The 22,767-nt window shown below is 42.6% G+C and overlaps 2 protein-coding genes across 2 annotated transcripts in view; one reads left to right on the top strand and one right to left on the bottom strand.

Moving 5' to 3' along the window:
- The window catches only part of ddr2a (discoidin domain receptor tyrosine kinase 2a), a 58,149-nt gene that overhangs the window by 22,117 nt on the left and 13,265 nt on the right, over positions 1–22,767 (top strand). Inside the window, exons 3-15 of the mRNA XM_048252263.1 lie at positions 7,591–7,693; positions 8,781–9,012; positions 10,268–10,415; positions 10,937–11,039; positions 11,925–12,108; positions 13,008–13,121; positions 13,207–13,342; positions 13,472–13,537; positions 14,732–14,868; positions 15,082–15,298; positions 15,574–15,806; positions 16,024–16,151; positions 16,285–16,482. Coding sequence (XP_048108220.1) covers positions 7,591–7,693; positions 8,781–9,012; positions 10,268–10,415; positions 10,937–11,039; positions 11,925–12,108; positions 13,008–13,121; positions 13,207–13,342; positions 13,472–13,537; positions 14,732–14,868; positions 15,082–15,298; positions 15,574–15,806; positions 16,024–16,151; positions 16,285–16,482 — 1,999 coding nt within the window. The remainder of the gene's footprint in view (positions 1–7,590; positions 7,694–8,780; positions 9,013–10,267; positions 10,416–10,936; positions 11,040–11,924; positions 12,109–13,007; positions 13,122–13,206; positions 13,343–13,471; positions 13,538–14,731; positions 14,869–15,081; positions 15,299–15,573; positions 15,807–16,023; positions 16,152–16,284; positions 16,483–22,767) is intronic.
- LOC125300375 (elongation of very long chain fatty acids protein 4-like) lies at positions 17,912–21,004 on the bottom strand. Its single transcript, XM_048252262.1, has 7 exons — positions 20,768–21,004; positions 19,981–20,168; positions 19,676–19,756; positions 19,147–19,203; positions 18,943–19,057; positions 18,583–18,710; positions 17,912–18,244 (listed from the first exon to the last, which is right to left on the bottom strand). Exons 1-7 carry the CDS (start codon positions 20,823–20,825, stop codon positions 18,077–18,079), a joined length of 795 nt encoding a protein of 264 aa, XP_048108219.1. The 5' UTR covers positions 20,826–21,004; the 3' UTR covers positions 17,912–18,076.

Genomic DNA, 22,767 nt, shown 5'->3' with positions numbered 1-22,767 from the left:
TCACATCCATGGGTGGTTTGTGGAGAGGAAAGTGTGATGTCAGTGTAAGGCTCAATTATACTTTACAAGGCATCCAGAAGCCAACATTTGGTGAGCAGAGATACAGTAGAAGGAGGCCTCACAATCCTGGTGCAGGGGCAACCAAGCGAAAGGGGATTTGCTTCCCAGGCTCCCCCGGCCCCAAAACCCACACACAAAACCCCCCAGCTCCGCAGCAATTTCCTGGATCATGTGTCCATCCACCCGGAGCAAGTACCATCGATGTCCTGCTTGACTGTAGGCCAAAGCAACAAAAAAAGCATTGTGTGTTAATGCAATAAAAGGGCTGTCATCAACTTGAACTGTAGAGTGTGAGTCTATGACAGATTGAAGAGTAGAGCTGTGCAATAAGGGTAGGAATGTGTGCGCTTTTAAGAGTTCGTTTACAGCTGTGTGGTGTGGTGCTTGCATGGGAGAGAGGGATAATTGTACACCACTGCATCGCGAGTAACATGTCACTTTAATTACCGCCCCGCTTGGGCGAACTACAAAGATGACTGAATGTTCCCCGTAAACTTGCTTGGCGTTGTTCAAAGTAAACACAGAATATGTAAAAATGTGTCATAAAAGTGTCCTTTTTTTCTGTGGCTCGGACACAGAACGTTGCAGTTCTTTTGATGGGCTCTGTTGGCAGGTCACTCCCTCTTTTGCTTTTTTATCCAGTGGGATGAAAGATGTGTACTAGAAATGCCATTTTTCCAACTATGACTGTTTAAAACAAGGACATTTAAAACATGGGTAAAACACATTTGACTGCTGCCTACCATGTACTATGAATTACTTGGAAAGTACTGAAGAAGTTCTGGTTTAAGATAAAGCATTGCATTTCTCTGCTGGATTTCCTCAAATATCAGGCAAAGCTGAGGTTGTAAACTGCATGTTTACCCTGATCAATATAGAACAATGTACTTAGCATTCAGATTGGAAAATAATTTCTGGTTACTGTACAATAATCTGGTTACTTGGAATAATCTACGGCATGAATGTGTTTGGGTAATCTAACATGTGGGAGATCTATTCTTTCTCTGAGAAACCAAATGAAGTCAAATATTTCACTTTTTGGGAAAATATGAAGTATATGAAATAGGCCTGGCATATTTCCATTTTCCATTTGAATCTCTCTCTCTCTCTCATTCTCCTTCACACACACACACACACACACACACACACACACACACACACACACACACACACACACACACACAGAATCTCTGCCCAGAAGTAGTTCCACTGATTGTTCTTTTTCATGAAGTGATAAAAAGGGAATGGAGTAAGTCCCTAGATCGCTGTGTTCTGATCCTTTTCCACTGGGATTAGCCAAAGGGTTCTGCAGAAGCCATCAGGGCAAGGATCTCCTCCGGGCCTCCACATTCTGATCCCTGCAGCCGAGCTGCATCCCCTTTGTCATTTATTTAAGCAGAGATCAGGCAAGGACCTGACCTTGGCCTGAGGTTATTATTACATGCAGAAAAGGGAGTGAGTGAAGTGTGTGTGTGTGTGTGTGGGGGTGTTTACAATGGATTCAGCAATCAGTCTGGAGTCTGTGGCTAATGCATACCAGACATTTTGACAACAGGAAAGTACATTGAAATGGGAACTCTCCTCGTTCCAGAAGCTTCAGTGCATTTTCCAGATAGCTGTTGCCCACTCCAAAGTCATAGAGAAACATATTTATGCGTACACTTGCTTATTTTCAAGACATACAAGAAACATGCATGTGAGCCCACTAAACAACATTTTAGACTGAGTTTACATATCATGAGAGAGTTCGGAGACTGAGGTGAGTATGAACGTCTGTGGACAGAAGGATACAATCAGTAAGATAGCTACTCCAACTTCACTCTTCTGAATTTATTCCTACAACACAACAAAGGGAAAAAAGTGAAGAGAAAAAAAGGTTTTCCAGTAGCAAATGGAAATGGTCAATGCTGCAGCAGAGAAGGATGCAAACTGCCAACTTTCCCCTGCTTAAAAATCCAAAGCACTGTAGTTATGCCATCCCACTCTATTCCATTTCTCATGTGCGATGTGTATTTGAAAAAGCTCTGTGTGTGTGTGTGTGTGTTGTTAGCTTAAGTACAGTGGCAAAGTTTTGAGACAGCTTGAGATTTATGAGTCCGGCTTGTGAGCAAATGAATGAGGATGACATTGGGCATCCGCTGTAGGGCACATGGCTGTGTGCGCATGTGGATTTGCAAGCCTGCATGCTTGACTTTACTGTTTACTTGTGTATGCACTTGCATGTGCATGTGGATCCACTTGTGCATGTTTGTGCGACTAAATCTGTGTGCCACAATTGGTAAATGCTTGTGCATTTGTGCATGCACCTGCATTTGCAATTTCAAGTGAGGGTGTTTGTGTGCCTATGCATGGAATTCTACTTATATCAGTGTTTGCCTCATGCATGTGTGTGTGTGTGTGTGTGTGATTGTGTGTGTGTGTGCCTGTGTGTGTGTGTGTTTGTACCTTCCCCAGTCTGCATGTGTGTGTATGCGAACAGGGGGTTGTTGGAGCCAGCGGTTAGACAGCAAACACGGAGGAACAAGCGTGCCTTTCACAAGCCAGTGCATGGAAAAAAAAAAAAAAGAGGGGGCAAGACTGGCTGAAGAACTGTGGTCTGCCAGAGAGAGTGGGACCAGCGCTCGCCCCCTGAGAGCCTGGTGCAATGGCACTCTGCTCCTCCACAGAGCATGGTATTTTTCCACCTTTTCCAAATGGGATATTTTTAGCAAAGACCTGAGAAATGATGCCTTGACCACAGTCCCATATTAGACTAGTCCAAAACACCACATTCACCAACACAATCTTACACGTACACACACACACACACACATACTGATCCATGCTATTTTAAGTACATTCTTTTAGCCATTTTGCCTTTATTCAGATAGGACAGTGAATAGTGACAGGAAGCGAGTGGGAGAGAGAAATGGGGTGGTAATCAGGAAATGACCACATGTCGGATTTGAACCCTGGGGACCGTGGGCACTTGACCCGAATGTGGTATGGACGCTGAAGCTGCTTGCGCCACCCCCCACACTTACACATGCTTAAACAATGTGCAGATACCACACACACACACACACACAGACACACACATATACACACACACACACAGAGAGAGAGTGAGCATGTTCCAGGTTTGCCCCCTCACTGCTTTCCCTTGGGGTCACGCTGAGAGGGCAGAAAAACAAATACAGAATAAAACAACATTTGTGGAAGTGAGTGTTGCTAACTCCCTCTAATAGACATGAAGGAGCCCCTTGTCTTTCCAGGATCTCTCGCAGAGAGCCTTAGGATGTGGCATTAGAAAAATCGCCTCAGGTGTCGTGTGAAGGATTTGGAAATTGTTTGGATGCTAAAAATGGGCAGTCAAATTAAATGTCAGTTACGTCAAGCACACTACAGGTCTCTGTATTTTCTAAATAGTTTTCAAATCCATTTGCCCCCAGGTCATGCATGCTCAGTTTGGCTTATAAAATCACCTCCAAATATTATTACTAGCTCTTTTTTTCACACTAATGAACGTTTTTGCAGAATTCGGAAGAATATCAGTCAGCAGCAGGGCATTATGAACACACCCGCACCTGGTCATTACATACTTGCTGTTATAATTTTATAACATTAGAATGTTATGAGAAATGTGTTACATCATGTTATACAAAACACAACACAACTCTTGATGAAGACTTTCATAAGGTCACAATATTCTGTTGCCCACTGTGGGTCAGTGAACACTGACCACAAGGGTCTTTCTTAACTGGTAATCACACCATCGCACCAAGTCACACTATCATGTCAACAAGCTTACACTCCTCTGCCTGCATTCACAAAAGCTTTGGGATATCTCTCTCCCATGCAGCATATTCAAGTTCAACCACAAATGTAGACCACCGCTCTCTGAAGCTGTACACACACACATATCCCCCAGCACACACACATACTCGCATACGCCTATACTTATGAAGAGACCGTTTTGCCCACTCTCTTTATAGCTCTCATTCTCTTCTCAACTTTTCACCTCTACAAACACTCCCAAACGTAGCTTTCATGCCACACCAAACATGCTGTTCAAGATGCCATTTGTCTAATTATTAACTCTATTCGCTGTTCGCTATATATCTCTGTCATATTTCCTTTTCACAAGCACACAGATTCACAAATAGAAGGAGAGTGTGTGTGTGTGAGAGAGAGAGAATGAGAGAGAGAGAGAACAAACAACAAAAAAGTGGTTGTACATCACTATGATTGTGAGGTTGGTAATTGCAGTAACATAGCAAACAAAGTGAACATCCAGGGACATCAGCATCTACTGGTGATGTCTGACTGTGCACTGTAGGGGTGGGGAGGGAGGGAGGGAGCAGGATGGGGGCAGGGAGCAAGGAGAGATTGACGGATGAAGGGAGGTGTGGTTTGAGCAAACGAAAAAGGGAGGAGGAGGAAGAGGCAGCGCGGCTCTGTCACATCTGGAAGAGTTTTTTGTTTGGGGCTTGGGCTCGATTTGGACCATATCAAGTCGCCCATGCCAAGACGAGCCCTGTGAGGTTTCCCCCATCTTGACTTTTAAGCAAACATTTGGAAGAGGGCCGGACAAAGAGAGAGCGGAGACACACACACACACACACACACACACACACACACACACACACACACACACACACACACACACACACACACACACACACACACACACACACACACACACACACACACACACAAACACACACACACACACACACACACACACACACACACACGACAAACACACACAAGAAAAAACGAAGGGCCTCTCTGTTGTCCGTGCTGTTGCTGGCGAGCGCACAAAGGCTTTGCTGTTGGAATGGAGGAGTGGTGGGGCCATTCTGTCTGGGAGAGTCTCTTAGCACTTCCGACTCCACGCCGAGTATCCTGACGATCACCGGCTCAGAAAATACTCACCCACGCCACAGACACACCAACACACACTCACATGCTCATTTGCAGGGTCGTTTGGACACCAGAACCTGATGCCCCATGTTTACCTCCAGAACACTCAGCCACACATTATAAACAAACGGGTCTGCTTTCTCTCGCACACACCCACCCATTACCGACTTTTCCCCTGCATACTCGCCAGTCCACTCTAAGACCAGAACATCACCCCCCAGGGACATACCAGTGTACTATAGACCGGTTTCAGGTCCCCAACAACCGTAGTCAAGAACGAACTCGGAGGACAAGCACTAGCACTAATTTGTTTACACGGACAGCGCATAGAAAGTAAGCTGGCTGAACTTGATATAAGATGAAGAATAAAAGCATATTGCCTAAATATTTAGATGTGGCAGAGTCTAGATTGTTTTCATCTAGAGGTGTAGCGGGTTTACCTATGAAAAAGAAACGGATGTTTTACGGAAGGTAGGCTAAACATTTGGCCATTTGAATGAAGTTAGGTTATTCTAGGCTAGGCCTTCGACTGCATAAACAATTCATTTCCTAGTCTTCTTACTATGACACACAGACATGGACACTCACACATGTGGCACTCACACATGAAGGCACACAGACACAAATACGCCACACACAGGCAGTGCATCACACGTATGCACCACATAGCCAGTGTGTGGCATTTCATGTCAACACTATGGTGGTATATAGTAGTACAGGCAAACATAATTGTCACCCCTTTAGAAATTTTGTTTTTTAAGCTAAATACACACACTTTTGGAGTTTTTTTTTTTTTTGAGAAAACAAACAAACCAGGACAATTTCAATAACTCAACACAACTGAAACTGAAAAAAATTGGTTTCCCCAAATTCAACACAAAATATCACCATAATGCTGCGGGAAGTGTAATACTGTCAAACTGACACGGCCAAAAGTCTTGTCACCCTTCACAAAAAGTGTCTTTTGCACTGATAACAACACACTTTTCATTGTTAAAAATCCAGTGCTAAGGTTATGGGTAGTCAGACGTCAATAGACTCAAGTTTACTCACTTTACATTTCTTGTGGTTTCTATGGACAGTATGATGTTTTTTCTCCAAGGATGTCCAAATATTTGAATGACTGTACCTACCACTTTATATTCTGTTTTGTTCATGCTTATAATGTTTGGATGAGGTATATTTGGACACCCTTGGAGAAAACATCATACTGTCCATAGAAACCAATAAAAAATGAAAAGTGAGTAAATTTGTGTCTATTGTCCTTTAGAAATGGACTGTTATTTTTTTGGGGAATGCTTTCATAGCTGACGTCTGATAACTTTAGCACTGGATTTTAACAATGAAAATATATATGTATATATATTGGTGTGCTGTGGTACAACTGTATGTGACCACCCACTCACATACCTTCTTTGTATAATTTGTTGTCTTTATTTGTTGAGACTCTAGTTCAGATATAGAGAATCTACTGTACATTGAACACCCTGACCTTGGCAGTTTAAAATAACATTAATTTATTATTTAATGGATGCAATAAATAGTTGAGATATTTTTGGACAATTCTGAAGGACTCCATTCTGAGTTACATTAACCAATTGTCTAATGCAAGGAGAACTACAAGGAATAGTCTTTCAAACATATCCCACAAGCACCTACTGTACAGCACAGTGAAGGCCTATAATTTTTACAGAAGACAGACGTAATTTCTATGTTTATCTATATTGTATGGTAGTGATTTGTGCTGTCTGTTAGACTGTGTTCACAAAGAAAGAAATGATCCATTTAAAATAAAAACTGCATGGTGTTATTAGTCAGAGAAACAATATTGATACAAAAAATATTTATATGCACACATAGCAAGTACATTTTAGTTATGCTTAGTTTCAAAGCAATGCGAAACAAGTTTGATCATGCATCACACATGGAGATAGACTACTTCATTAAACAGTTGTTTCTTGGTAATGCCCCGCCGGACCACACAGGGTATGCAGGATGTTTCCGACACTTCATAACGTTGAGCCCAAGCCCTGTATGGCTGGTCACCGGGTTATTTGTTCTGGCCGGGAAGCACTGCGGTTTCCCTCAGTTTAAATTCATCAGGGGGAACCGCAGGGTGAGTGCGAAGGAGCAGGGCTTAGCCCGAGCCCAACCTGACCCTGACTGGAGCCCACGCTCTCCACCCTCACCCGATCCACCCACCCTCCCCTGCTGTCCTGAGAGACTCTCCCTTATGGGGGCAATTATCTCCACCTCAAGGCTTACAATCTGATGGCTAACCAGGAAGCTAGGATTTCATCCTTTATTTGTTTTTTTGGGGTAATTTCAGGGAAAATGGGTGAATTTGAGGAGTGCATTGGTGCGATATTTGCATGCTGTTTTTGTAAGCATGTAGGCCTGGCCTACCGCGTTTTCTTGTGCAGTGTTGTTTTAGATTTTTGTTAAAAATATTCTCTCCAACTCCTACATACAGCTCAAATGAATTATTTGGTTAACTTTCTAGAAATGGTCTAATGCTCAAAAGGAAAGCAATACTCATGAGGCGCCAGCTAAAACAGACTGCATAAACTAGGTGTTTGTTTACGACATGTGCCACCTTTGCATAAATCCGATATGTGTCCACAGGTGTGTGTCGGTATCCACTGGGGATGTCTGGAGGGCAGATCCAGGATGAAGACATCTCTGCCTCCAGCCAGTGGTCAGAATCAACGGCAGCCAGATATGGCAGGCATGTGTTCAATCACACCTACTCAGAGATTCACTTTCACATTCTTTGCCTTTCCCTACTTGTCTCTCTTGGTCGCTGTTTTCTCTCCCTACCTGTGTGTGTGTGTGGGTGTGTGTGTGTGTGTGTGTGTGTGTGTGTGTGTGTGTGGGGGTGTGTGGGTGGGTGGGGTGTGTGTGTGTGTGTGTGTGTGTGTGTGTGTGTGTGTGTGTGTGGGTGTGTAGGTGTGTGTGGGTGTGTGGGTGTGGATGTGTGTGTGTGTGTGTGTGTGTGTGTGTGGGTGGGTGGGTGGCTGGGTGTGTGTGTGTGTGTGTGTGTGTGTGTGTGTGTGTGGGTGGGTGGCTGGGTGTGTGTGTGTGTGTGTGTGTGTGTGGGGTGTGTGGGTGTGTAGGTGTGTGTGGGTGTGTGTGCGTGGATGTGTGTGTGTGTGTGTGTGTGTGTGTGTGTGTGTGTGTGTGTGCGCGCGCATGAATGTTTTTGGTGCTCATTGCAGGTATCCTCTCAAACCCACATCTGAAGAGAAAGAGAGAGAGAGAGAGAGAGAGAGAGAGAGAGAGAGAGAGAGAGAGAGACAGAGAGAGAGAGAGAGCAGGATTGTGGGTGGCCTCCTCTCCCTCGCTCTGTAATGATGTAATAATGTTTACCCCGGAGACGCCACAGTGTTTCCACGTCTCCCCATCTGCTCAGCCTCTGCCCAAAATGAACACTTTCAAATAAATTTATGACAAAGAACTTCCCCTAGATTGTTTGTGGAGCCCATCTTTTTGTCTCTGCCGTCCTCTCACCCCCTCTCACTCACTATATAATTACCTTTCAAATATACTGTACATCCCCTCCCCCTTGTCACACAGTTTTTCTTTTGAGATAAATGTGTGTTCTTTGGATGCTAAGAGTTTGAATGAAAGGTTACTTGAATCCTGACATTTTGTCTATTTCTCTCTCTCTTGCTCTCTCTCTCTCTCTCTCTCTCTCTCTCTCTCTCTCTCTCTGTGTAGCCATGAACCTCTCTTCTCTTGTCTTGTCTTCTCTTTTCTTCTCTTCTCCTCTCTTCTCCTCCCTTCTCTTCTCTTCCTCTCTCTCCCTCCCCCAGGCTGGAATTTGAGGAGGGAGATGGTGCGTGGTGTCCAGAGATCACGGTGGAGCCGGACAGCCTGAAGGAGTTCCTGCAGATCGACCTGCGCTCGCTGCACTTCATCACGTTGGTGGGCACGCAGGGACGCCATGCAGGCGGCATGGGCAACGAGTTCGCCCAGATGTACAAGATCAAGTACAGCCGCGATGGCAGCCGCTGGATCTCCTGGAGGAACAGACAGGGAAAGCAGGCCAGTGGCAGGACACACACAAACACCCACACACCCACATACACACACACACACAAACACACACACACACACACACACACACACACACACACACACACACACACACACACACAAACAAACACACACACAAACAAACACACACACAAATAAGCATACACACACACACACCTCTACACATGTATCACTGTTTTCAAGAGAATGATGATTAATATAGGCCTCATGAGACCAGCCAGTGATGGAGTATTTGTAAATATCATTAGCAGAATGACATTTTTAGAGTGAACTTTGCAGTGAGGCAAGTACACACATTCCCATAAATCTTTTTTTTTTTTTTTAACTAGCTGGGACTTCCCACATAATGAAGACTCCTGTTAATTTGGGAGTTGATTAACACATCAAATAACTGCTTTTTGGGGAGGCGGGTATTGCTTTAGGTGATTTGCTATTTGCTTTTTCATTGTTCTTATAGTTCTTAATTTTACTCCCCAAAGTAGCTAAAGACGCAAGCAGTGTCAGACATATGATGACTTGAGAAAAGGAAAGACTCAAAGTGGACATTTGTTTTACTCAAACCTTTGGTGTGGACTTCTGTAGCATGACATCATGTCACCATGGTGTCTGATTGTTGGGTAGTGCTGGGGCAGACTGACAGGACAAACAGTGACCTTATGTTTCCAAACACCAACCACCAAGGCTCTCCAGAGACTTGCTCAAGCACACAGGGAGTTTTGCATGAAAGAGACCCCATATTATGTCTTCTTCATAAGTACACACTGAGGTAGCCTTGGTGTATATTGCCTGAAACCCCCATCCCAAAGACTCAAGCCTTCAACTACGGATACATCAAGTGATATTTATGATTTATGGGAGCCTTGTTTTTATAATAAGACCTTCAAATGTACTTTGGAAACATGAGTCATTCGTTCTGTGGACAGAACTGACACCATTTCAGATTAAATTCATCGGAACAGAGACAGGATGTTTATGGATCAGACGTAAACAGATGACTTTTCACTTTACACAAGGCCGCACATCATCACTGAGGTTTCTCCCCATTGTCTTTCACAGCATGAAAAGACAGAGTGGCAACCTAGAACCTAGTATAAGAATAAAAAATCATCTTTCGGAAATTGATCTTAATGCTTTATTCCTCTTTTTAGTCAGCTTTAGCATAAGTTCATACATTTATGCGCACAAATGTATATGGTCAGTGTGTGTGCTGTTGGGCTAACAGTTGAAATGGTTGTGTTCACAGGTGATTGAGGGAAACAGAAATGCATATGACATTGTGCTTAAGGACCTCGAGCCCCCGATCATCGCTCGATTTGTGCGCTTCATGCCCGTCATTGACCACTCCATGAACGTCTGCATGAGGGTGGAGCTTTATGGCTGTGAATGGCTGGGTAGGACAAGAGGATTACTTTATGACCAGAGTTTTATATGGGTTTATAAGATATCTATGAACTTTAGTTTTAAATAAACATTCCTAGATATTATCTCTGGGTGTTATCAGCTAGTTCTCAATGAATTTGAATGAAGCTACCTTTATCCTCACCTTACCTTATCCTTAACACTCTCAATTGGACCTTTTCTGCCAACATCTCAGTGATAGATTATCACCTTTTTTAGTGTATGACTGGTTTACACCCCCTATATCTATGCCGACCTTAGATAAGAGGTCAAATCTCATATCTTGTATCTCATATCCTGACCTAGCAAACTTATTTTATTTCACTATATTCATAAGGGCACGTCACTATATTCATAAGGGCAATACTTAGTACACTGAGATAACAGTGTATAGATAACATACAAACACTACAACCCAAATGTAAAAGTCATTTAAGTGAGAGGAATTATGCATTTGTTGTTGGTAATACAACATAAGAGCAAGTTGAGAGTGCTACTCCTTTGTCTTTCACAGATGGCTTGGTGTCCTATAATGCTCCAGCTGGCCAGCAGATGATGCTTAATGACCTGCCAGTCTACCTCAATGACTCTGTTTATGATGGGGCTGTAGGCTACAGGTAGGTTCGCTGCCACATGCTCTCTCTTTCAGTGAAACGAAAGAGAAACATCCATACTTTTCATCCACTCAACATGGCTCTGCTGCTCAATTCCCACTGTATCTTGACAAATAGGCTTCCTTTTCTCATTTGTCTCCTAACCTGTTAGTTAGATGTGTATGTGTCTTTTGGCTGGTCTGCAAGTCTCCCAAGCTTGTTGTTCATATTTTGATTGGGGAAAAGTCCACCAATGCTTTGTTGTTGCTAGGACGCTATGATGCCGTTAGCGCAATGGGACTGGCCCCTGTGGTCACCGTGGTTTCAGAACACTCACAGGAGTATGTGACTCATGGCTTCCTGAATGAATGTCCTCCATGAGACTGTGTGTGTGTGTGTGTGTGTGTGTGTGTGTGTGTGTGTGTGTGTGTGTGTGTGTGTCTGTGTGTGTGTGTGTGTGTGTGTGTGTGTGTGTGTGTGTGTGTGTGTGTGTGTGTGTGTGTGTGTGTGTTTGTGTTAGAATAGAGTCATATGGAGAATGAATGCTAGTCTCATTCTGCTCAGTCTGTTTCTTAAAATATGCAGGAAATGGCCCACGCTCTCAGAAATGAAAGGGGGGAAAATCAGACAGTTCACCTCTTACAGCATTAGTTTGATAGAATACTGCCATCTTGTGGTAAAATATGGTTCCAATATATAATTAGGTGGCAGTGCAGGATAAGAAATAGAGGAGCCATATTAACAGGCTAGAAGTTTGCAATTTAGGCGCCTACTGCAACGAACTGATGTGCGTAGTTCTATTTAGTTATGCTTCTGTCATAGACTGGACTGAATGATCCTTTTATCCTTTTAAACAACCCTGTCACCTTTTCCCCATCACTTTCTCTCTCCCTCTGTCATCTCTGTTAGCATGACAGAGGGTTTGGGCCAGCTGACGGATGGGCAGAGCGGTCTAGATGACTTCACCCTCAGCCACGTCTACAACGTGTGGCCTGGTTACGACTACGTGGGCTGGACTAATGAGAGCTTCCCCAATGGTTTTGTGGAGATCATGTTTGAGTTTGACCGCACACGCAACTTCACCACGATGAAGGTAATTTAGAAAGCAGTTGTGTATAATGCACTCTTCTCAAACCCTTACTGTATGCACATGTGTTTATGTTTATAGACCCTTTCAACAATAAAAACAAAAACAATGCTTGAACATTCTATTTGGTTCCCAATCTACTTCCTCTGCATTAAGATAACATATGGAATGTTAAAACGGAAGCCTTGTGGGGCCAACTATGATGCTGATAATGGAACTCTCTTGAAAGGGTCCCTTTCAAGAGAGTTCCATTATCAGCATCATAGTTGGCCCCACAAGACTTCCTTGGGGCCCAAATAGAACGTTCAAGCATTGTTTTTGTTTTTATTGATGAAAGGGTCTATACTTAAAGGATATATTTAGAGTAAGGTCTGAAGGATGATGACTGCTAATTATACTCTGACAGAGAGTTGATTTGAAATGTTTTTACATTTACATTTATTCATTTGTCAGACACTTTTATCCAAAGCTACTTAAGTCAGTTGTATTATAAGGGCCATTGTCCCCCAGAGCAAATTGTGGTTAAGCGCTTTGCTCAAGGGCACAATGGTGGAGGCCGGGAATGCTTTTCAGGCTGCATGCTAGTCCAGCACCTAATCCACTATGTCCAGATTGTTTTGCACCTAATCCACTATGCTACCAAAGCCAGAACTGAGAGACTCATCCCCAGGCCATCCTTAGATTGTTTTTTCCCAACTCTGAAGCTCTTCACTAACTATTCACTATAACATCTTCAGTAAGCTTTGTCACAACTGAATTTGATGCTCTAGCATGTGAGTGAGGTTGTGTATGCGTGTAAAGTAAGTAACTTGTCTTTAGATATTGCATTAGATACAGAGTAGAGAACTATTCCTTTATAGCTCCCATGGTCAGTCAACGTTTTTGCATTTGTCTTTGGGCTGCAGGTGCACTGCAACAACATGTTCAAGTGGCACGTGAAGACCTTCCAAAAGGTGGTGTGTTACTTCCCCTGTTGCTCTTGGGTGCTCCTTGCTGGTGCCCCCCCACCCAATCCCGAAGTCCTTAATGGGAGCCCACACCAGTATGTGACAATAAACTTCCTTTGTATCCTTGTATCTTTCAGCCCTGTGATGGATGCTCTAGCACGCCAATCCCAGTGCCCAACGCTTTTGCATTTGTCACTGTCTGCAACTGTATAACCACATGGCCAGTGCAATCAAATGCCAGTATTACTTCTCTGATGTATGGATGATGTTCAGCGAGATCACCTTCCAGTCAGGTATGACATGCTGTCTTTATAGGACCTTTGACCTGTTGACATTTGACCTCTGTGCAGTAATGTTAATCTCTACATTCTTAAGCCAAAGCCATACAATCTATGCAAAATACTAAAATCTTGTTTTTCCAGACACTGCAATGTACAATACAACTTTGGCTCCTCCTAAGACCGGCCCACCAACTAGCACCCAACCAGGTCAGATTTTCTAATTTTGAAACTGAGAAATTCAATAAATTGAAATCCCCTCATCGGTCGATACTGTCCTTTTGACTCTCATTTCCAGGGACCCTCTGTCAGAGAGATCTTTTTAGAAGCTTTGTTCAGATCAGAAAAACGTTCTATCTTTCCTCATTTAGAAAACATTTTAATTGGAAATCCGAGAGAGTTCCATTATCAGCATCATAGTTGGCCCCACAAGGCTTCTGTTTTAACATTCCATATGTTATCTTAATGCAAAGGAAGTAGATTGGGAACCAAATAGAACGTTCAAGCATTGTTTTTGTTTTTATTGTTGAAAGGGTTTATAGACCCTTTCACGAGAGTTCCATTATCAGCATCATAGTTGGCCCCACAAGGCTTCCGTTTTAACATTCCATATGTTATCTTAACCCTTAAAGGTGTAGGTTTTTGAACATTTTAAGTTCCGCAACAATTGAAGATTCTAAAATTCTATGTTGAATTCAATGAACCCAGATATTCTTTAGAACGTTCATTTCCCAACATTCCCGTCACACCGGTGTGACGGTACTCCTTTAAGGGTTAATAGCCTGGCGGGCCATCCTATATCATTGAAATGTATAGTCTGGAATCGAACCATTCACCTAGCTTAATCCAAGGGGCGGGCAGAGAATTGTCTTTCAAACTGCCTAGGCATGCAATAGGCCAGCGCTACGACCATATCCGTATCCGGGTCGGCAAAAGCGGCAAATACATCCTTCTTCGAAGGAATGACTTAAGTGCATTGTGTTGCTCAACTTTCAAAGAAAAGCACAAGTCCAACTCCTCCAAAGCTGACGCCAACGCCGATTCAAACAACCGCTCTTCGTTCGCCATAGCCACCTTCCTTGTTGTTCACCGTCGCAGGACTGTCGTTATCCTGTTAAGCCCGCCTTAAGACTCTCTAACAAAATAGAGCGCTGTGATTGGATGAAGTCCACGGCGTCAGCCAATAGAAATCCCTATGGTTTGATACTAGACGTACAGGCTGAGCAAATTAATTTGCTGCCGCTAGGGTGTGTCTAGATTTCTAGGCTATTATCTTAATGCAAAGGAAGTAGATTGGGAACCAAATAGAACGTTCAAGCATTGTTTTTGTTTTTATTGTTGAAAGGGTCTATAATGTGTGGTCACCTGTTATTCACTGAGATGCCCTCTCTATCCCCACCACAGGGGAGGACCCCACTCATAAAGTAGATGATAGCAACACAAGGATTCTCATAGGCTGTCTGGTGGCCATCATCTTTATCTTGGTAGCCATCATAGTCATCATCCTCTGGAGACAAGTTTGGCAAAAGATGCTGGAGAAGGTAAGGTGTAAAACTGTGAATGAAAGTTCTGTTGAATAATGCAGTCAGATTTACTTCACCCCATTTTGTGGGCATTTCCCATGTGTACTACACTATATATCTAATGCACACATTTAATTCAACATATTTAGTCATTTTGATTGTTCCAAAAAAGTATGTGGTATTACTGTTTTATTACTGTGCTATTGTGTAAATCTGTGTTTATAATTCCAGGCCTCTCGGAGGATGCTGGACGATGAACTAACTGCTAGTTTGTCAATACAGAGCGAGACGTTCACTTACAACAACAACAACAACCCCTCCTCTGCACCCAGTGAGCAGGAGTCCAACTCCACTTACGAGCGCATCTTCCCCCTAGGGCCTGACTACCAGGAGCCCTCTCGCCTCATCCGCAAACTCCCCGAATTTTCCCAGTCCACTGAGGAGGCCGGTGAGTGAAGATTTAAGATAGTGTTAAAGTAATGGAGTAGTTTTCTGTTTTTTGCATTTGCTTGAAAGGACAAGTGTTTTCAGAACCACAGGGTCATATCATGTTCTTTTTATAGCTCTGAAAAGGGTTGATATGATGATGGTTCAGAATTGGACCCATTTTGTCTCCTCAAAATCAAACAAATCGATTTTACTCCACAAACTCACCTTAAATCAAATACCATGAATTTTGATAAGGTGACTTACACGCAATGTTGCTTTTTGCTGTTACTTCAGCCTCCACCAGTACTGCGACAAAGTCCCCTGCGACCAACACCTCCAGCCAGGACGGAGTGCCTCATTACGCTGAGGCTGACATTGTCAACCTGCAGGGGGTAACTGGGGGCAACACCTACGCTGTGCCTGCATTGACAATGGACTTGTTGTCAGGGAAAGACGTGGCAGTAGAGGAGTTCCCACGCAAGCTGCTGACCTTCAAAGAGAAGCTAGGAGAGGGCCAGTTTGGAGAGGTCTGTATATTACAGCATGATGAACAATGGAGGACTTATGACAAAGACATATTGGCATTCTCACTGGCATACAATTTCATTGAATATCAAATATTTTGTTTGAGGGTTAATAATGACATGTGTTTTCACTTTACTGTTAAATGTCATACTGTTTATAATGTTCATACATTAATGAGTGGCGCCATGCTCATTATGGGTTTTTGTTGTTGTCTGTAAGGTCCATTTGTGTGAGGCAGAGGGCATGCAGGATTTCATGGATGAGGACTTCTCATTTGACATCAGTGAAAAGCAGCCTGTACTGGTAGCTGTGAAGATGCTGAGAGCAGATGCCAATAAAAATGCCAGGTAAGGACAGTTCTTGAAACTGCATAAATATTCAGTTCCTTTTATTTCCTGTGATTACAATACTTGCAATGCCAATACTTGTAATGTACTGTAGATTTGTAAACTGTTTGGCCTTTCCCACAACTTCCCACAGGAACGACTTCCTGAAAGAGATAAAGATCATGTCAAGATTGAAAGACCCCAACATCATTCGTCTGCTGGCCGTGTGTATCTGCAGTGATCCACTGTGCATGATCACAGAGTACATGGAGAACGGAGACCTCAATCAATTTCTGTCCCGTCATGAACCCGAGGGCCAGATCGCCCTGCTCAGCAATGCCCCCACTGTAAGGTAAGGGTCATGACAGCATACCTGTCAACACTCCCGTTTTTCTCGGGTTTCTCCCGTATTTCAAGGTCATCTCCCAGCACCCTCCCGTTTTGTTATTTCTCCCGGAAAACTCCCGTAATTTGCATGGCCATCAAACTTCATTTTAAAATAATTGATCCATTCAGGTTGCCAGATTGTGTATGAAATACACCCTACACATACACGATCACTTAGTTTCAATTTCAACCGTTTTGCCATAGGCTAAAACCTGGCAACCCAAAACCAAGAAAGCGGGTGCCGACTGCGCAGCCTGAGTCTCGTCATAAGCAAGCGGGCTAGTTGAATGGCCTACTCCAGAACTAGCTGTTGTGAAATTGTTGGGAATTTAATTGATTAACACATCACATAAATTTTGTTATTGAGTGTTGTTGATACACTGAACTTGTGCCCTCGGAACCAAATCTGACAGCAAGCAGCTTTGGAGTTTTGGAAGTAGGCTGCAGGCAGGCAGCTGGTGGATACATAACTGGCATGCGTAAGGTAATGGTAAGGTAAAAGCAACCACCGAAATGCAGTGTTGAAACACGTGTATGAAACGTATTAAATATGCAAACACATATTCTTGTGGTAGGGCTTCCTTTTGCCACCTGTCACGCTTGTGCCAGTGATCCAGGAGATACCTACAGGTGTTTGTCAAAAAGTACCACCTCAAGACGTGACACTACAAAAAGCTGCAACAAGCGCCATGTAGGCTAGTGCAAGCGAGCACAGAGACATTCTACAATACTGCACGTGCCTGTATTTACACACTAGACTAGACCTAGATCTAAATCACGTCATCTGAAACCACTTATGATCACATATCAGAGATTCAACTAAGATAAGCAGCCTACAGTTGAAAACTTTAAAAATAGGCTTAACGGGGCTCAACGTTTCAACTCCCGAATGATCAACACAAACATTGTTTCCCTTTTAGCGGACCTGCACTTCAATCGAATGCAACACTGATCTAACGTTACAGTGTAATATAGACACTTGATGGCCAGCAGTGGGCTGTCTCAACTTGCTGCAACAATTCCAACGTAGGCTAGTGCGCCATTTGGTGGCTCTATATTAAAATACACATTAAGAAACAAAAGTGGAAGCCTAGTTCACAAATGTCCGCGACAGCTTAATCAACAGCATCTATCATAGGTGATATTCTGACAGTGGTCGGTGAACCTCGATTCTTTGGAGGCATACTTACCCATTCCTAGACGCTGCCGGGGAAGAGAAGTGTAATTGGCTTATGACGTCACATCGCATCGCGAGATCAAATTTGGGATGTCTTTCTACTTCAGTTCACTGTTGTTGATTTTTTTCCCCTACTAACTTCCCCACTGAAAATACTATTTATTTCTACATAACATATAATTATTTCAATATATGAAAAAACATACATATTCAAAACTGACACCAATTGTGTTGTTTCTTTAATAAAATCAGAGAGTGATTGTAAACATGTCAGGAAAGAGATTCAGTACAGTAATAATGTCCTCACAATTGTTGTGAAAGGCTTCATAGTTCCTCTTGTAAAGAGGTTTAGCAGAGTGGGCCATCTTTCACACTTTGTCCACTATGACTTCTTACTCTTCCGAGTGACGTAGCTCTGGTAGTAGAAGTTACTGAAGAGCACGATGAGACTCAGCAGGTACGTGCACACGACTATATTCATGGCGTCGGGGAAATCACAGTCCGCATACAGGTTGTAGGTGGTGTGGATGGTCAACAGGACAAACTGCAGCTGTAACAGCAGAGTTTCCATTTAGAAAACCTCACAAATGCCTAAAATTATTCCAGTAGCCTATTATGAAGTGTGCCATGTTGTCTATTGTACTTTAAGAGGCACGCACCACTGTGAATATTTATGAGGAGATGGCAGAAATTATGTTTTGATTCGCTAAGGGACACCAAGCAGACAGCACACTAAACTGACACAACATTTTAGAAAAGAAAATGTTTCCCAAAAATATATTCAATGGTGGTCCACTGAAATCAATGTGACATATTAAACTCACGTCCAGATCCACAATACACTCAATGAAAAAACTTGACAATCCCTATAGGCTACTCTAAACTCACCAGCTGTAGTGATGTAAGATATCGCTTCCACCACAGGTACTTCTGCATATGAGGTCCCAGCGCAGCCAGGCCATAGTAGGAGTACATCACAATGTGCACAAAGGTGTTCAGAAGACCTATGAAGAAAGCTGAAAAAACCCCAACAAACTAATATTTAGGTCTAAACATACAAATTACAGTTTTAAAATTCTGAATTCCAGATTTTCTGGTAGCCTATATGGTACATTCAAGTACATGTACTTATTCACATACAGAACCTACATGTAATCCCAGTGAACCTTTGTGTACTGAGGATTTGCAACTGAATAGATGGGTGAGTATGTTTGGCCATGGCCTTAACTCTTTCAAGGTGACACTTACATTGCCCACCAGCAAGATACTTTACCCCAGCCCACCAGTTGAAGATCATCGTGCCATGGTGATATACATGCAGGAAGGTTAGCTGGTTGTTCTTTTTCCTCAAGATGAAAAAGATCTACAGGATGAGAAAGACAGACTCAACCATAAACTCTGTGGCTGACCATAACTCAACTGTAACTATTACTATGAGTTTGCGATTCATACAGTGTCACTAAGCTCGATGACTTTGGAGAAGAAGAACCACCAGCACACACTGGCCATCTGCAAAAAGGAGAACATGACTGATATGAAAGCCATCACCATCACAGAAAAGAGATTATATCACAGTGATGCTTTAATTTCCAGAGTTTAATAGAGGACTATTAAAATGTGTAACTAGACAAACTAAAAAACAGTTCCGATTTACATTGTTTATGATCATGCGTTTGGACTCTTGTGTAAACTTGCAATGAGACTGATTCCACTTTATGCTTCTTGAGGAGACGGAATATTTGAATAAGTTGCAGAAGCCAATAAGGAATGGAGACATTTCCTTGACAATTCCATTTCAGCAACAACCTCAACCTATTAAAACAAACTACAGTATGTGATCTAAAAATGTAAATGACACACTGTTTTGGAGACTACTATTTAGACCTTAATCAAAGGAAGGCCTCCTACAACCAGTCTATGAACACAACTCATGCAGTATCAATACTCAGACTATCAGGCTACTGATATCTAAGTTATTTACCCGCATGGCCAGAGGATTGGTGCTGTAGTCTACTGGTTGACAGAGGTAGCTATAGTTAGCTAACCAGGATGACATCAGAAACTATCAAGACAGAAAAATGTATCATTAGCTGACAGAAAAAAGAAATCTGTGGAGTTGCAACAGCTCAGTGCTTCCTGCAATGTACATTATAGTAAGTTATTTGATTAGCCATTCTAAAACTGGTTGGTTATTATTAAAGGAGTAGCTAGGTGTTGGAAAGCCTCTAAGAAACATGAACTATTACAACCAATTCAGTCACTAATGCAACCAATAGCATAACCTACCTCGTGAAACATATAAACAGACAGAAGCACCATTGCAAAATTGTAGACAATGAGGACAACTTTGAGATCAACAGGCTCTCTGTTCTTCATCAGCCTGGGTCCAATCCATATCACACCGAGATAAAACAGAAATATGCAGATGACTGGCATAGGAGAATACACCAGCAGCCACGGATCTGTCCTTTTATCTAGAAGAAAGACAATGCACTCGAAATTATGGTTTAGGTCAGTGGTTCTTAACTGGTCTGGCTTTGAGACCCACAATTTCCCCATGTTCATCATAAGTCGTGACCCTTTTTAGCGATCACGGTGAGCTACATGATAAGTGCTAGGCCTACTTGTTTGGAATATGCCTACATTTGTGAAGTCTTCAACTCCTGATGTCACCTTTCAAAGTGCCCGACAGGTTTGTCAGTAATTGTGAACATCGCACACTGATGTTTCTGTCCCATTTCGTCTCAATTTAGTGAATCCATATCCTTCAAATATTCAGGGTCGTCGTAGCCTATTTTACCCGTCACATAAACATTGTCTATGTCCATGGCAAAGACTGACATAATAAAGTCAATACAAATAAAGGTCCAATATTAGATCTGTTCAGGTAACATTTGACGCGATTTTTTTTTTAAAAAAACCACAAGCTCCGCGACCAACCAGTTAAGAACCAATTGACATACTAGGGTAATTTTAAGGTTGGCTACAGACGAAGGAATTATGTGACATGATTTTTCTTGACACCTTACACGCTCGTGAAGCGTTTTAAACTTAAAAGCATGGCACAAGTTACCTCCATTCTCCAAAGTCCACCGATGAAACGATTCAAGTTTCTCCCATTCTGAAGCCATTGTGCACGCCCAGGAAAAATACTTCCGCGCAGGGCTCTCAAGTTTTGAAGTTTGCAAGGAGTGAGACTTTGTTTCTCGGGGGCGGGGAGCGTGGCATTGGCACAGTGCCACGCCCCCTCCCCCTGATCGAAGTACATGAAAGTCCTACGTCTGCTTGAACCAAAGTCCTTTTAGGCAAGTCCCTCCACTCGGCGGCCATATACCAACGTTTTATGGGCACTCATCGGGCACAGTCTTTGGGTCGAACTGCGCGTGCGCAAGGCTTCAAGACACCAATCTTGCTCAGCGGCGAGATCACAACACATGATTGGCACGATGTCTTCACAACACACCATATGATTGGCTCAATGTATTCACATGTCGACGTTTTGCCGAGGAAGGGGTGGGATATGTGTAGATAACGGCCATATTGGCGTGACAAACTAGCCCCATGCATTTCTATGGAGTATTTTTTGAGTGCTGTGTCTCCTCATTAGAAAGTCTCTGCTTGAACTACTCGTGGCGCCACGCCCCTTCCCCCCATGAACAGACCCACCCTCCCCATGTCCCATCCCAGCTTCATGAGAGAGCACAAATTCCATTATTTCAAACACACTGTTTTATTTATTCTAGAACCCTATAGTAAATAATAATAAATAATAATAACATACATTATAATAATAATTTCACCCAAATGGGCCCTTTGAACAGCAGTGGCTCATTCTGCTCTAAACAAACAGAAAACAACCAAATGAGAAAAAGCACATTTAGCCCCAAAATGGTCTCTTGAACAGTGGTGGTTCTGTCCGTGTGTGTGTGTGTGTGTGTGTGCGTGTGTGTGTGTGTGTGTGTTTTGTGTGTTTATGAGTGATGTTGTGTGTTGTAAGTGTTTGTGGCAAATTTTGATGCCTTGATGACTGATACTGGGGGCTCCCATTTAAAGCACTGTGGTTCAATGTCAGCCATTTTCACAGACATGAGGCCATCCTTAAAAATATTCTTGTTTGCAGTAACAGCCAAAAAAAAAAAAAAAATGGGTCGGTAGGTAGGTCAATATTTTTTTTTTTTTTCAGATTCAAAGTAAAAAAAAAAAAAAAAAGTACAATTTTGGTCATGGTGATTACGTAGGTATGAATTTAAACAAATGTGCATATTGTGACGTAACTGACTGGGTCCTCAACCCGTGCCTTTAGGCGCATCACTGCAAACCTCAATCTGATGCAGGTTATGTAAACCAGGCTTTTTCAAACTTCTTTGACCTGAGGCCCAGTCATGGCAGACTTTTAGGTCATAGGGCTCATCTACACGTACCCAACCCCACTCCCTCCAAATCAAATTGTCATTATCATTATCACAATCATTATTATGCCTATATTGTTATACATGCACTTTCACTTAAATGTTTTGTGACATGCACATCAGAGGACCGCTTTACTAATGTAAGATATAGTTTCATTGCTTTCGCATGGTTGCATGATGCTTGCATAGGAAAATAAATACTTCTCAAAACAGCAACAATTATATGGGTGCTATTGTTTTGGGATGTTTCCCTCATGCAATCATCATACATTGGTAGGAAATGGAGAAAAAAATGCATGTTTTTTAATGAATTTTAATTTGAATGCCTGATTGTAAGGATTCAGGAAACACAATACCAGCTTTTTTGGCGAGCAGATAGGCGTAAATCACTAAGCTGTTGATCTTTAACAGATAGAAAGAAGGCTACAATAGCTTTTGTCCACGTTATATTCAAATTTGACTATACAATACTCAGTGCTATACAGTGTATTATACAGTCTCTGCTCTGTTTCTATGGAAGTTCCACAACAACGTTGTTCTATTAAGTGTCGTTAAACAATTAAATAGCATTCAACAGGTTGAAGCGGAGCTTTGAGACCAGTCTATCGATTAGTTTCAGTTTCTCTCGTGCAGACGCTTGCATTGAATGGACGCTCATACCACC

Source organism: Alosa alosa, chromosome 9, assembly GCF_017589495.1.
Source record: "Alosa alosa isolate M-15738 ecotype Scorff River chromosome 9, AALO_Geno_1.1, whole genome shotgun sequence".
Classification (NCBI taxonomy): Eukaryota; Metazoa; Chordata; class Actinopteri; order Clupeiformes; family Clupeidae; genus Alosa; species Alosa alosa.
This window is presented reverse-complemented; position numbering and strand designations above follow the sequence as displayed.

Bases quoted from the DNA above. Each gene is read 5' to 3' on its own strand.
- LOC125300375 (XM_048252262.1), bottom strand. From the start codon at position 20,825: ATGGCTTCAGAATGGGAGAAACTTGAATCGTTTCATCGGTGGACTTTG. The intron at 20,169-20,767 runs GTAACTTGTGCC...TCTTTCTTCTAG, and splicing joins GTGGACTTTGGAGAATGGAG to ATAAAAGGACAGATCCGTGG. The intron at 18,711-18,942 runs GTAAGTGTCACC...GGGTTTTTTCAG, and splicing joins GTATCTTGCTGGTGGGCAAT to CTTTCTTCATAGGTCTTCTG.